Consider the following 16,882-nt stretch of genomic DNA (forward strand, 5'->3'; position numbering starts at 1 on the left):
TGGCTCATTTGTATGACTGCTGTATGACTCTTGCTACAGGTATCTGTTGTATTATGTTCGTCTGATAACTCTGTGGTTCTTGTTTTTGAAAGTCCTTTTGAAGCAAGGAGCACAGTAATCCATACAGATACAGCTCTGTTCTTGTATAATTATAGGCTTGAATACAATCGGTATGAGTGGCTACAAATATAATATCTTTCACACATCAAATAACTGTACGGAATATAGCAATCAAGGATTGGCAGAGACCCTGTGCTCTGACAGCTTTCTCTTAAACAGCTCCAATGTGGATTCCTAATATGAGATGAATCCTTATGGTGTTGAGACTGCCACCTGCACTATCTGGCTATGTTTATGCTTATCTGTTAAACAAAATTTGTCAAGTATAGGCCAGGCCAATTGACCAATGACAATCACTTCTTTTAGTAAATTCTCTGTTAATGACACAAATTATTAGCGTAACCCTTCTATTTTCACAGTTAGCATCTTGCTAAATTCTTTGATATTATTGTGTCTGTAGAATCCATTCCTGTATATTTATGTTTTACAAATTAAACATTTCCTTCTCTTTATATGTTTTGTGCTGTTTCATTACAACAATATTGGATCTTTCATATTGTCATTTCATTTTCTCTTCCAACCATGACCTATTCACAATTAACACAATCTCTGCTGCACACTCACCAGCCAAAAAGAAATTTGGCAGTGCAACTAAAGGACTCTTACTTGTCCTTGAAACATTCTTGAGGTTGGCTGAGCAGTCCAAATGGTTGAATGAAATTGTCAACATTTATACTGGTTGGCTGGCTCATTAACTGCTTGAGAAGTATTAAGGCAGAACATAATAGTAGGTTTTGGCTGATTTTTTTTTGTCACTCTTTTTAGTTGTGTGCTTCCTTGTGGCTCATTACGTTCAACCAAATACATTGGCGCATCCCATTTCCCAAGAAAGTTTGAGAAACTTTTTTTAAGTATTTCTAAAATAAACATTCCTCAGTTTTAATTTTTAAAATTTATTTTTAATAATTTTGCAGGTTTTTGTGTGGTTAGATATTCTATGATATCTCATTTGTCAGTGAACAAAAGAAATGAAAAAGATGTCTAATAATTTATATGTTTTAAAATGTAAAACTATATAGTAGAATATGTAAGAAATTACAGAGAGTGAGAGACAGACAGACCCCAGGATATAATAATCCATATGAGGCAGAAGTATACCCCAAACCACCTCACTCTTGATTTTTGACCTATTCTAATCTACCAGATGCAGACTCACATTCTTTAATCAAGTCAGAGAGTTAATTATCACAAAGATTGTCAAAGTAAATGCTCAAAAGAATAATAAAAATGCTGTGAGTCTCAGCTCTAATGGTTCTTGCTGTTAAGCTCTCTGGCTCACAGTCTCATCATCTTTCTTCTGTTTTCTGTTGGCCATTGTTTCGCTTTTAGATATATTCCAACACTGGTCTGTAATTTTCTTTGTATTCTGACAGAAAGACCCTTTCCATGTTAAATCAAGCTATACTTTGTCCTGGGCTCTCTATGTTCCAATATATATGCATGTGCAGGTGCTTCCTTCCTTTTTCCCCCAAAGGTTAGAAACATTATGACATGGTTTTCTATATGGTAGCCCATGTAATGTATACCAGGTTCTTGCTGATGTGGATATCTGGATCTTTATTAATAATTAAACATGTACATTAACATGTTATTTCAGATTTACATCTTGTCTGGATTCTATATTCGTTTATATTACCACTACATTATATAAACAGTTGACTAACTGACTGACAACTTGCTGTTAATCTGACTGGCTGTACAGAGAGTAAATCAAAGCCTTTTATACCACAGTATCACATCTTGTGATGTCATCTAGCTATCGTAAAGGGATAGTGCATTTCTGAGAGCTGTGCAATAATACAACTAAAATATTCACTTATCTATTAATAGGTTACCATTTGCAATTCTGCTGTTTCATGCTCATTTTATCTATTATTTTTACAAGTGAGTCCTAATGACTTTTTATCTCCTCCATTATCAAAGAAATGTACAATCCTAACAGTGCGGAAAGGGCCATTTAGCTCATTGAGTCTGCACCAACTCTCCAAAGAGCATTCCATACAGACCCAGGTCCCCTATCTATCCCTGTAACTCCTCATTTACCATGGCCAATCCACCTAACCTGCACATTCCTGAACACTGTGGGGCAATTTAGAATGGCCAGTCCACCTAACCTGTACATCTTTGGACTACAGGAGGAAACCAGAGCATCCAATGGAAACCCATGCAGAAACCTGGAGGATATGCAAACTCTAGGCAAACAGTCACCCAAGGCTTGAGATGAACACCGTCCCTGGCACTGTGTGGCAATAGTACTAACTCCTGAGCCACATTATCTTTTCCATACATAGAGCATGCATGAAGTCAGCCTTCAATATATTCTTGCACATAACATAAAATTAGTTCTATTAATTTAACTGTTTTAGTTTTCAAAAAATGTAAAGTGCATTATGGCTTATAGTCTGTGATGAATCACATTTTATTGGTCTATGAGTCTTTTCATCTATGAAACTTACTGTTTCTAATGCTTGAAACTGCACATAACCCACACATATGCATATCATTGGATTGACAAAATTTACAATTTTTAGTGAAGCTAACCATCATGCTTTTAGTCCAACATTGACATTATGATTTCTTAAGAAGAATACTGCAGAATTATTATTGAAGACAACACAGTAAAATCTGCTAATTATTACAAACAGGACTTTATATTCTTGCATAATGAAATATTGAATATTAAGTAATGTAGAGATGGTTAACTTATTACAGATTTTATAAAGGACTTTGTCCTGACTTGCAAGTCTGGCATTTATTGCTCATCATGAGTTGCCTTGAGAAGGCAAATTTTGGCCCTTTCCTTGAACTGCTATTGAATTGGTGAAAGTGCATCCACAGTGCTATTTAATATGATGTTCCATGATTTTTCAGTGTGCTATGGTGAAGGAATGATGATATATGGAACCTGAGAAGGGAGGGAGAAGGAGGTGATGTTTACATGTACCTGCCAATGTTATCGTTCTTGATGGTGGAGGCAATGGATTTGGAAATTACTGCTGAAGAATCGGCAATTTGTTGGTGTGTATTCAATGACAGACCACTCTGCAGCCATGGTATGCCACTTTTCACAGAATACTCTTAACCACAGCAATTAGATGGCTGTCCCAATGAGTTTTTCATCAACGATGAGACCCCCTCCAATTGTACTACAATTGAATGTCAAGTGGAAGTGGCTAAATTTTCTCTTGTGCAAGATAGACATTGTCTGCCATTTGTGTGATGCATCTGTTACTTGCCACTTAAAAGCCCAAGAGTGAATATTGTTCAGTTCAGTCTACCTGTGGGCATTGACTGCTTAATTACATGAGGAATTATATTGGAACTGAACATTGAAATCATTCGTGAATAGCCTCACTTCTAATCTTTATAATGGAAGGAAGATCATCGATCAGCTAAAGGTGGCTGGGCCTAGAGTTCTGCCCTGAGAAACTCATGCAGTAATATTCCAGGTTTGAAATGACTGGCCTCCAACAATTAGAGCCATCTTCCTTTGTGGCAGAATGTCTTCAGTCATTGGACAGTTTCCCCACTGCTTTCAGTTCTAATGGAACTTGTTGGTACCACACCCAATCAAAGTATGTCTTGATGTCAATGTTGGTTACACTTGCCCTCACCTTTGGAATTCAGTTCCTCGGCTTATATTTGGATCAAGACTGTAACAACTGGAGATGAGTGACCCTTTTAAATCTAAGATGAGTATGTGAACAGGTTATTGGGGAATTAGTGATACTGAATGATCTGGTTGATGCCCTCATCTCTGCAGTTAGTTGCATGTATTTTGGTAGGACATTTATTAGGTACAATAGAATTGTCTTGCATTTTGTGGATGAGAAATATCTAGCTGATATATTGTCATGTAGGCACCATCATTTAGCAAGATTGGGACAACTTGACTTGAGGTATAGCACTTGTGAAAGAATTGGGAACAATGCACAGATTTAAAGTAATTAATAAAAGAAGCATAAGTACGATGAGAGAAAATGTTTTCACATGACAAATGGTTAAGGTCTAGAATGCATTGCCAAAGAGTAGTTGAAGCTGGTTCAATCAAGGTATTCAAAATATTTGTGAGATATTTTTTCACACAACAAGTAGTTAGGATATGGAATGCGTTGTCTGAAAATATGGTAGAGGCAGTTTCAGTTATTGATATCAGAAAGGCTTTGGTCATTATTCGGATAGAAATGGTGTGCAGGAAAGTGGGAAAATGGAGGAGGTTAGCACTAGGTAATAGAACTGATGCAGGCCAGATTGGCTGAATAGCCTCTTCCTGTGCTATTACAATTCTATGATTCTGAATTCTATAGTTACTAGCAGGGGTGCTCAACTGGGACATTTTTGTGTTCTACAAGCCAGCCGATTCTTTGTGGCCATGGACTGAACAAAATTGGCTGAAGACTTTACATCTGCTCATGATGGATGCATATATTTCAGCCTTGTCCTTTATATTCATGACCCTGAAACTGGAGATGTTTCTTGATCCTTCTCCCCTGATAAGATGCTCAACTGTCCACATGTATTTATAATTAAAATTGGCAGTAATGTAGATCTTTGATTGTGGGAATATATGGCTCTATCTGTAGCATATGGCTGTCGCTGATTAGCATACATGTTGTCTTGTTTTATAGCTGCATTGGATCGCACTGCATTTTCAGATACGCTTGATGTTATGTTCAGCATGCTTTTCTACACCCTACATAAACCATGGTTGGCTGTTTGAATTGATTGTGAAAGAGGAGTCTGCCTGTAAATTTATAGGTTGAAGTGGTACAAAATGGCATTGGCCAGTTAGATCTGTTTTTAATCAATCGCAATTTGCTCAATGTGTTGCCATTTGACATGTTGGACGGTGTCCACGATGTGACGGACTGCATAGTAATCACTCAAATGTCTTCATGAGCTGACATGCTCATGATGGGTAGGTTGGTGTCAATAGGATCAAGTAAGCTAATTCACTGTGTTATTTCATCACTTACATAAACTGAGTTTAGCAGTTATGTCCTTTTGGATTTGACACCTAAGTTAAGCTACTTGTTGATAAACATTCAAATCCCTTATCCACAGTATTGTGTGTGCCCTTGCTAGCTTCAGAGCTTCTTTTGATTGGTGTGATGGGTCAGCACTGATTCATCTGTTGAGAGGATACAATAACTGACAATCAGCTGTTTTTAAGAATGCCAGTACTACTCTTCCCTGACTATATATCATTGGTGGTTTCTCTTGCTCTGTGATGTACAAATGTAGAAATGGTGGTGAAGAAGTTTTGAATGTGTACAGAGTGGAATTTACAGAATTTGGAATGCCCATGAGGCCAGGAATAGAGGAGCATAGATATCTGGGAGGGTTGTCGAGCTGGAGGAAGTGAGATAGCTGCAGAGATAGTGAGCATCAAGGCTACACTGAAATTGGAAAGCCAAAAATCAAGACATTACATGACTAGGAACCAATGTAAGTGAGCAAGCACAAAGATGATAAAGGAATGAGATAACCTCGAGTTTACCGACTGTAGAATGAGGGAAACCAGCTAGGAGTTTAGTGGAATAATAATTTTGAGGAAATAATGATGGAAGAGGAAACATTGTCCATTCAACCCATCAAATCTGCTGATATGATAATCCCCAACGCCACTTTCCTGCCTTTTCCCTATAACATTTGATTTCCTTCCTGTCTATCTCAGCCTTGTATACACTTAATGACCCAGCCTTATGAAACCTTGATACGCAAGCGAAAGGGGTGATGTTGTGGAGGTGGGAACAGACAGAGCCAATGATGGCTTCTCAGAATTAAATATGATGTTGCCCCAGTTGTTTTGGGAAATATTAGATCTTCTAGACTTGCATCCCTTTACATCCCCGTTCTCTCCCTGTATGTGTACACACAGAATGAAGCCACTCATGCTTCCTGCTATCCCATTACCCCATATACCCTCTCAGCCATTTTAGTGCCAATTCATCCCAAACCCATGTCTTGCCATCCACCATCCTTTGCCCTTTTATTCTCCATGCAAATACACCTTGTATCCACCATGGATACTATGGATCTCAGGATCCATATTGAAATGAGACAAAATAAAGTTTTAGATAGATATCACCAGATTTTAATGTGTATGTATATATATGAAAAAAAACAGTCACTCGCGAAACCTCATTCAGTGCATGTAAATCCTCCCAAGGACTTAATCCCGTATAAAAACATTTATGTTCATAATGCCATTTCAAAGAAAAAGCATTCAATGACCCCTTTGGGTTTGGGTTGCCCCTATGTGTAAGTCATACTGTCCCTGTTCTCAAAGATCTGATTTGTTGGAAATAGGGACAGAATTTTCACACCTGGATTCTCAGTGCTGCTCTGAGTATGCTGTGGAGTCTTGATGACTGCACAAAAGTTGTGGTCCAAGATTGCAGACTGACTTAATATCAGCCTGTTTCCAGGGAAGTAGATAGACCTGGTATCTACAGAACTGAGTTTGGAGTAGTCACTGAAAACAATGGCTTTAGTCTTTCAAATATTTAATTGGAGGATGTATCCACCCGCCCAAAACTGCATGGCAGTTAAATAGTCTGATAATTGAGTAACAAAAGCAGAAATTGCTGGAAAAGCTCAGCAGGTCTGGCAGCATCTGTGAAAAGAAATCAATATTAATGGTTCAGGTCCAATGACCCTTTCTTCAAACAGATTTGTGGATTTGATAATTGAGTAATGTTGGAGGAGTTGAGAGAGGTAAAGGTAAGGTAGAGTTGGGTTTATTCAGTGTATGTGTGAAAACTAATGGTGTGTGTTCTGATTCTGTCACAATGGACAGCATGTAAATGAGAAGTAGAAAGGGACCAAAGATAAATCCTTGCAGCATACCAGAGGTGATGATGTTGGGATAAGAAGAAATGTCACTCTGGCTGATGCAATGATTCTGATTCAATGAATAAGAATGGAACCAGATGATAGCAGTCCTACTCAGTCAGACAGCAGTGAAGAGATGTTGGAAGAGGATGTGATAAAACATGTCAGAAGCTGCCAGGAGCTCCAGAATGTTGAGTAACTTACCTTTGTCTAATCCACAATGAGTATTGTTTGTAATTTTGGTAAGAGCCTTTTTGATACCACGAAAGGGCATTGGAGTATCCATGCATAGAGTTCCATGTAAGATGAATTGCATTTTGGAGTTGACATGATCTCAAGGGTTTCAGAGAGGAAAGGCAGGTTGGAAATGGGACATTATTTCCAAAGGTCGAGGGTCGTGGGTTAAGTTTTTTGAGTAACAGAATTGCAATAGAAGCGGCAATAATAGCTCCTATGACTGTGATTTTAATTAGATGTTTAAATATTTCTAGGTTGTGCATTATGCTGTTGAAAATTAAATAAGTATAGCTGTGATCTCATAGGATATGTTTCTTTTGTTAAGAGGAGTGAGGCTTATTACAAGGAAAATTCTGGCCTGTGGGTTGTTAAATATAGCATGATACTGTTAATCATTATCAGAATTTATATTATTACTTTATGGATTATTTATACATTACTCCTTACTTTCAGTTTGCATAATTGCCTTGAAGCAAGTTATGGAAATTATTCAAGGAAACGGATGAACAAGTAGAGTACTAATTGCCTACATTAAGATGCATCATTGTATTTGTACTATGCAACATAAATGATTCCTTGATCTAAAAATGACCATATGTTAGGAGAAATATTGTCTTCATCCTGTAAATACAAGTCCGTCTGTTTTCTGAATTTCTGTCATGATCTTGATTTGTTCAATCAGAAGATAAATGGAGTTTGAAAGTAACACTGGAATGGGCACAGCTGTGATTGTAGAAAGGCGAACATCCACAATAAAATCAACACTTTTTATGGCTATGCTGTGTGAATGCTTATTTGTGTGGAATGAGCATCCAGAGTTTTGTGTGCTTGAATGCTTATTATGCACAACGCTATTAATCATTAAACCATTATAACATTAACCTGGATTAACTTCTTCACTGTTACTATCCATATTCTTGTGGTCAAGGTACAAAACGTAGAGATCACATTCATAGTCCTTTGTGACAATAATCAGTATTTTTATCGATCAAATGCAGTGAATATTGTTTTGTTGTATTTTAAACAAAAGCATGAGTCATGTTCTATAATTATAGACTATTTAACTGAATTGCAGATAATTCAAACCAGAATGATTACATTCATAGATCAAATAACCAATCTGAAGAAATTATTGTCAAAAATTAATACATTTCTTTATCAGAGAATGACCTTGATAAGAAAATGAACAACTGCCATAAGAACTCTCCATATTTTGAAATGGGAAAGTGATATCAATTTACAGATGAAGTGTGAAAGGAAGTGTAATGGTACTGCTTCCTTGACATACCATTTTTATAACAGTTTCTCTGCCGTGATTGCAGTTTGAAGAATGTGGATAATTTCTTTAGGGATTCTTCTGATAACCTGCCATTACATGGCAGAAGAGTTATGGAAACCAGCAGAAAACAGCTGAACCACAGGAACCCAAGAAGACCCCCATGGAAACTCAACCTTTAAAGTTTTATGATGGAGTTGATCTGTAACAATTCACCATACATGACTGACTTTGTTTCGACCAAGAATAATGCAAAGGAAGAAGAAGCAGTGAGCAGTATAAGGTATTGAGGAGAAGATAGTGGCACTTAGTTGGTGGAGTGAAGGAGGAGGGGCTCCTGCGTTGGCACTACCCCATTTAGCAGGACCTCCAGGACCCTGTCCTCAAATTGAGCATTAATGCAATGTCCTAGACAAATGTTAGTAACGGTGCAGGGCAGCTCCAGACTGACAGTGCTTGTCTGGGTGTACAACAGGCTTTTATGAATGGCATCAGCACAAGGGTGCTGGTGAATTCATGATATCTGGTGAGTGAGTTTTGTTCCAGGAATGGCAGGTGGTGAGATAGGATGGAAAATGAACATGAATATACCTTTGGAGCATGGTAAATAAGTTGTGTGTGGCAGCATATGGCAAACAACCTTGCAGCGACAAACCTTCCAAAAATCTCTTGCAACTCAGACCCAGACAAATGTAAGATTCATTGCCACGCCGTTGAGAGAATCCTGCTAGCGATCTGTCGACTTTGAATATTAAATTCACCTAACAATATTTCAAGAGCAAACATTCCTTCTTCATCCAGTCTGCAAAATGTATTTTCCACGATGAGGCAATTCCATGAATTATAAACTCTTCTGTTATTTATAGACTTGTAAAAAAATCTGTATGTGTATTTTCCTTCAGTTTATGTAGATGAGTGTGAAAGAATGAGTGGCATAGCTTTAAATTTTCAGAATGCATATGTAAAGAAATAATGTGTTTACTTAAACCCATTTTTGTTTGTTTGTTTGTTGCTGGTTCCTAATTTATGGACACACCAATAACTGAAGAAATACATCATCCTATTTAAATAAATATACATTGGTTATGAATGGTAAGGGATGGAAACAGTCACTTTAGTAATTCTCTCTCATTCTGACTATAACATAAAGTTCTTGTTTGGGTGGTTGAGGAACATTACCATGACAGCTTTCAGCTGAAAATCAGTAGTGATATGCTAGTCAATTATTTAACAGAATATTGTATTATGATTTTTCCCATTTATTTGAACAACTGAATGAGCAGCAAATTTCAAATTCTATTTGTGTAAATTTTTAAAATTGCATGTTCTAGAAATTAATGTTTCTCAGCTGGACTTAGATTTTTGCAGTACTTCATTGATAACGAAAATGAGGCAATGTCTTTGACTTAATTTGTTTTTAATTTCTGGAGTTTTTTTTCAATTTTTAAATTACGTATCAATGTTTATGGAATGGAAGCAGGGAGATTAATAATGCTTTAATCTATGTTAATGGAATGGTCTCTTCTGGATAATCATTCTTTGAAACCAAGCACTGTGATTTAGGAAACCATTATTACAGCTATAAGAAAAGGGATTATTTGCCCAAATCAATATTAATTGTGCTATTATGCCAACCACTACCAGCTCATGATTGGGCTAGTTATCATCACTAGCCCAATCACTATCCTTGACTGAGTCTATTGGTCTATGGGTTGGAGAGACTAAATAAGAAAAGTCTCTTGTCTGAAACAAGGTATAGTTTATAGTGTGATAGCAGTTAGGTAAAAGGTATATTAGGCATTGTTATGAAGACCTGTGAACATAGGTCTTGAACCTACAAGATCTTAAGATAATCCACGGTTTCCCACCTAAGTCCTTGTGACATCATCAGATTGGGTGAACTAATGTAGTCTCCATCATTAACATTTTCAGAACCATTACTTTATACAATATTAACCACACCCCTAAAATTAAACATGATAAGCACTGAGTGACAAATTATGCATATTCAGCAAATCCTATGGGCTGTCCTAGCCTACTACATCTTAAAGCAGGATTGCACAAAGTATTACTGCATGAAACACTTTTTATGATGTAATTTTCATTCTATTTAGGTTGTTAAAGTAACTTTTTATTACCTTACTATATTTTATTTCCTTTTTGACTTTGTGTGCATTTCTGGTGAGGTTTCATCCATATTAAGTCACAAAAGATATTGATTTGCCTCATGCCTTTAAATTTTACCAATGAATAACATCCCATGGTTTCCATAAGACCAATTCCCAAGGTTTAAGCTATTCTACTGAAGCACAGGAAAAGAGAATTTTTTTTAATGACTGGAGACATACATTTTAAATCTTTCAGTTCTAATAAATTTTTGATAGTGTAATAAATGAAATAATCGATAATGTACCCTCTTCTATGATGCAGTAGTTTAAAAATGTCCTATGGTGGAGGATTTTTTTGTTTTGGAAAGCAATTTTGTTTCGTCAGGTTGCTGTGCTGAATAATTTTCATTGCTTGAATGGGAAAAATCATAATACAATATTCTGTTACATAATTGACCTTGTTTTGGATAATTTATTTTTTATGTATTTCAGACATGCATTTTATGGTTTCACTAATGCAGAAATCTGTTATTCTGATATGAGAATTTCTTACACATTTTCCCCATTATCACCTTATTTTTAGACAATGATCAGTCTCTCCTCTTTAAAAAGAAGCACATACATTCTAGAATTATGGAGGAGCCAGTTACTGCAGATGCTGAAATCTGTACTGAAAACACAAAATGCTGGCAATCACAGTGGATGCTGACTGACCCGTTGTGATTTCCAGCAGTTTTGTTTTCATTCTAAAGTTATGTGGTATTGTGACAATGCAATATAAAGTCTTTTGTGAAAGCTTTTGTATAAAGTCATAGCAACATGAAGCATAGTGTGAACACTGAATAAATTGATTTTGTTGTACTTTAATTGAGTGTACTTTTGTGCTGAAGAAGTTCACTTTTGCTTCCAAGAATAGTTGAAAAGATCTACTGAACTTCCACGTTACAATGGAATGTGGTTCAGTTCAGTATAATTTTGGATTAATCACACTTATTTTTTTTCTCAAGACTGAATCCTCCAATATTATAGGAAAGTGTTATTTTCGTGGAGTTTCACGGTGAGATTCTCTCGGCAAGGCCTAGCGAGATTTCTCACACTATAGCGCTAGACTGACCTCATTAACTACCTACTACTCCATCATTTTTATTTGATGCTAGCCTGGTTCTCCCCACTCACTCAAGCTGGAAATACTCACCACTGCTGGCATACCCTCGCCTCGTTTTAAAAAGCCATTGTGCTCCTGTTTAAGTGTTTGCAGTCAGGAGCTTGAGATTAAAGGGAGTCAAGATTGGGAGAAGGTGCAAAGTATTTATACTTTAAAATAAAACCAGCAGGTTGTGTGTTAACAATGGGTGAGCTGTCAATGGCCAAAGTTCCAGAAAAATGATGAAAATTTTAGGTTGTAAACTTTTATTGTTGAAACAGTCCATTTACTTCCAAGATCAAAGAGAGTAAGGTTCTCATGGATAAGTAATCAGCATCGTTACCTGAATACAAGGCCCATGTGATATACATTGCCACAGAAATGTACTTTTAATGTGAAAGGGCTCCTTAGTTATGTCTGAAACTCTCAGATGTAGTTAGTCTGCCAGATTCTGTGAGAAAGAACAGCTAGAAGGTGAAAGACTCTGTGGTTCTCTCTGATGGAACAGATGTAGGACCATATGCTCAGACTGAAAAAACCAAATTCCTGAGGAATTAAAACAAAGCTGGATGATTTTCTTATCTTTAGTTAGAGGGCAAAGTTTTCAGAAAAATCTTGCATTTTGAAAGACAGGTCTGGAGTCAGTAGTTTCCGATTTGGGAAAGGAAAAGAACAGAAGTAAACTCTTGGGAAGTAAGAATAATTTTGGACTGACACTGGGAGAATTAAATGTTTACTTAAAGGACTGACTAATGCAAACTTGTGTGTTTTTAAAGTTACACTAAAAATATCAAGGGCATTGTTCTGTTCCATGATTTAACTTACATTTCCCTTAAAAATAGTCTTTAGTCAGTTGTTCGAGTAAATTTATTAAAACACGAAATCTTGTCATCATCCTTTCAGTTTGAATTTTTTTTATAGTTATCAGTCTCTGTGCAGATCCTATTGGTAATCAATAAGGAATTTTGATATGACAATGTGACAATTTGCTAGGATCAATGATGCAAAATAAAAATCAGTCTCAGGAACAAGAGGTTACATATTTTTGTATAAATATTTGAAAGCACGAGAGAATGTTTTAGACTTAGTTTGTGGATTGTATAGTAAATATAGTAAACATTTTTTCTGAAAGGAAGGAAATGGCCTGTTTTGATGCATGATGTAATGTTCACTCTGGGCTTACATTCTTATAATTTGCTATGGCAAAATAGAATTTAAAGAAGCTTTGGGATGATTGACAGCATGTAACGTTACATTACATAAGGACCAGACAATGACCTTCTCTGGTAAGAGAGAAGTTAAACATCTTCCCTTGACATTTACTGCCATGATCATTGCTAAATCATTTACCATCAATGTTCTGTGAATTACCATTGTCCAAAACTGAACTGGACCAGTCATTCTAAATACTGGTGGATGGAAGATTAGGTCCACCATCTACAAAACACAAACAAAGAGTGTAATGAAATTCTGTACACATGTGGAAATCAGCAGATTAACAGCATTCAAGAAAATCAACATCATTCAGGGCAAGGCAACCTGTTTGATTTTCACACCATCCATCACCTAAGACATTCGCTCTTGTAACACTAATGCACATTAGAAGCTTGTTGAAGAGATGCTGTCCTGTTCGGTGCTCTACTTATGTTCCAAATATGAGTGGAAGCTTCTGTGACGAGATGCTTCTTCAAACAGAGGCCATTTCTCTGATTATTCATTTGCTGTCCTCATTTCCTGTTGATAGCTTTTTAAGCAACAAATGCAGGAGAGGAATGGCCTCAGATTAGAAGAGCCACAAGCTGTCATCCTGAAACTGCTTTCTGGTAATAGCAACAATGCCAGTAGTCAGTCTGCTTAGAATGTGGGCGAGGCACTGTATGGATGTAATGCTTGCAGGGTAGGTGATGTTGAAAGAGGCTTTGAATTGCTGGAGAGACACTCTGAACCAAAGGAGGAGAACAAAGAACAGTATCGCACATGAACAGGCCCTTTGACCACCAAGACTGCGCTGACACTTGAAGCCTTTCCAAACTAAAAGCCTTCACCTCTACACTGTCCGTATCCCTCTATTCCCTGCCTATTCATGTATCTGTCAAGATGCCTCTTAAACAAGGCGATTATATTCACTTGTACCACCTCCTCTGGCAATGCATTTACCATTCTCAATGTAAATAACTTGCCTCTCACATCTCCTTTAAACTTATTCCCTTTTACTTTTAAACTTATGTCCACTAGTAATTGGCATTTCTACCCTGGGAAAAAAGACTCTGACTATCCATTCTATCCATGCCTCTCATAATTTTGTAAACTTCTATTAGGTCACCCAGCAGCCTCTGACATTCAAGTGAAAATAAACCAAGTTTGTCCAATCTCACCTCATAGCTAATACTCTGCAAATCAGGCAATATTCTGGTAAACCATTCCTCTACTCTCTTCAAAGCCACCACATCCGTCTGATAATGTGGTGATCAGGATTGTACACAACATTCTAAGTATGATCTAACTGAAGTTCTATACAACTGCAATATGAGTTGTTAATTTTTATACTGGATGCGCCAACCTATGATGGCAAGCATGACTAATGTCTTTTTGACCACCTTATCCACTTGTTGCCACTTTCAGGGGACTGTGGACTTGTACCCCTAGCTCCCTTTGTATGTTGATGCGATAAAGGGTTTTGCTGTGTGCTTCCCTTCTGTATTAGATCTTCCAAAATGTATCACCTCACATTTGTTCAAATTAAACTACATCTGCCATTTCTCCACTCAAGTCTCCAACCTAGCTATATCCTGCTGTATTCTCTGACAATCCTCCTCATTATCTGCACAGATACAATGCACTGCAGATGCCATCCATAAGGATGCAATTTGGGTCTGTCAAATATTTTCTTGTGAAAATCCTATGTTCTTCTCCGAACATATTTGATATTGAGCACTTTTTCACTTCTATGGTTAATTAGCCTTACAGTAGGCCGAGTGACCATTGGGGGTTCCAGGAAAAGGCTCAATATCATCTCTTACCAAACTCAAAGAGTCTGTCAAAGGGGGAACTGGCCACTTTGAGGTCAATGAGAAAGGCTAATAGTGGGGTAATCATGCTGTTGGCAGTGAAAATGTTTGGAGGGCAGAACTCCATACATAATTTTTCTTGTAGCTCAAGGGGGCAGGGAGAGTTGGAGTGGAAGAATGGTAAGAGTGTGTTAAAGGGGTAAGAAAGAAAGAGTGAAAGGAAACATGAGCAATGGAGATGGAAAGGGGTGAGAGCAAAAGGGAAACTGGAAAGAGAAAGAAAATATTGGAAACAGGGGAAGGAAATGTATATGAAGGATGACAGTGAGTAAGAGTGGGATAGGCAATGAGTATGTGAGGTTTGAAGAGATGGAGTGACAGCGAGGACGTAAACCCTGAGACTGAGAGTGAGCCGGATATAGACCATCCTTTTCCTTTTCTTTCTTCTTACTTGTCCACAAAGTAGGTTCAGAAAGGCAAAAAGCCCAGATTGAAAGGCAACCCACTTCTGACCCACACATTCATCTAATTTTCTCGAGGCCAGTTTGATATGTGTGACACCAAAGTGGGGTTGATTGAACTCAACTCCATTTATTTAAATTATTGATTTATTAGTTTGAATTTTTTTTCTAAATATCATATTTACTTTTGTGGCAAATCTTTCCCTCTGGCACCCTCAAAGTGAGAGAAAAACTGATGTGTATCTCTCTGTCGTTCTTCACTATGCAAAAAGCTTGGACAGTGCTGATTGATTACTGTCAAGAGCAGCAGCTGCATGGGAATGATAGCACTTGCAAGTTTTGCGCCAAGACACACATTATTCTGACTTGGAAATATTTTACTGTTCCTTCTAGTCTTGCTGGGCCAGGAATTTGCAACTCCCTTCCCGCAACAGCACTGAACATACCTACAGCACATGTACTGTAGCAGTTCAAGAAGGCCACTTGCTTCAATGCAATGAGGAATGGAAAACAAGTCCTGGGTGTGGTAATGAAATAAACAACCCATAAACAGAAAATAAAATGAAAACATAAATATTTTATTGCAAACTGAAGTTAACTAATTTTATATTAATCTGTTAAGTTTACCTATCAGTGGCTTTCTTCATTGCCATTAAAATAGAAATGCACCATTTGCACTGCTAGCAGGGTTACTAATGTTCACTGCTAAGCCTCTCACATGAGAATCTTCCTAAGCTTTTTAACTGAATGAATGAACAGTTTTCCATGAGTCAAGTTCCTGGAACTAAGTACCAGTAAATCCTCTTCACACATTTATATAGGCAGTGGCTTGTTTCATTTGAAACTTACTATTATCATTAATATAAAAATGCACCACTTGCATCCCTGGAAGGATTAGTCATGCACCTTGCTAAGTCTCTCCTATGAGAATCTTGCTAAGATTTTTCATAAAAAGTAGAAACAAACAGCTTTCCTTGAACGAAGTTTATGGACCAAGTGCTTGTAAATCCTGTACACATGGCAGTGTAGCAACCCAAATATTTTGGCAATGTGCCCACACTTTAACGGGATAAGTTGAATGTTAGTATGCAGAGATAATAGTAGATCAGAAATGTTCCTGTTCTGAGAGTATATGTTACAACTTATTTCAAAGATGAATGTAACACCTTTCCATAAAATATTTCTTGCTCCCTAAAAATTAACAAACCAATTGATTTTCTTTTAGCTGGCTTAATTCCTTAACAGCATGTTGGTATGTAGTATAGAACATGTCAAAAATACTTTTAATGTACATTTTATGAACCCATTTTTGCTGCTGACCGTACATTGGGAATATTGTTAATATAAAAGCTCTGTTATTAATTTTGCAGCGACATCATTTGAAATGATAGGATGTATGTTTAGATATTCAGTCTTTTATATCTTGATCAGGCCCATGTTTTTTATGAAATATAGGAAGTGCAGACTACTTCTTCCTCACAGGAAATTAGTAGAATTTCAAAGATGGTTTACCTGTGCCATTTTCACATGTTTGCTTGCTGTTTACTTCAGAATATTATTAATGTGGGCACACTTTCTACCCATGACTCTGTTGAGGACAATGGTGCTGGCAGAGCCAAAGAATACGTTCATAAGATAGAGGATTAAAATTAGGCTATTTGGCCCATCGAGTCTGCTCTGCCATTCAATCA

The 16,882-nt window shown here is 37.1% G+C and overlaps 1 protein-coding gene across 3 annotated transcripts in view; it reads left to right on the plus strand.

Annotated features, from left to right (window-relative positions):
- Window positions 1-16,882, plus strand: part of immp2l (inner mitochondrial membrane peptidase subunit 2) — a 558,776-nt gene that overhangs the window by 213,010 nt on the left and 328,884 nt on the right. The window contains exon 4 of one of the 3 annotated variants that reach the window (XM_060839825.1): window positions 2,992-3,042. The exons of the other annotated variants lie outside the window; for them this stretch is intronic. Coding sequence (XP_060695808.1) covers window positions 2,992-3,004 — 13 coding nt within the window. The 3' untranslated portion in view covers window positions 3,005-3,042. Of the gene's footprint in view, window positions 1-2,991; window positions 3,043-16,882 lie in introns of those variants that run through there. 3 annotated transcript variants of the gene reach the window in all.

Source organism: Hemiscyllium ocellatum, chromosome 19 (assembly GCF_020745735.1).
Source record: "Hemiscyllium ocellatum isolate sHemOce1 chromosome 19, sHemOce1.pat.X.cur, whole genome shotgun sequence".
Classification (NCBI taxonomy): domain Eukaryota; kingdom Metazoa; phylum Chordata; class Chondrichthyes; order Orectolobiformes; family Hemiscylliidae; genus Hemiscyllium; species Hemiscyllium ocellatum.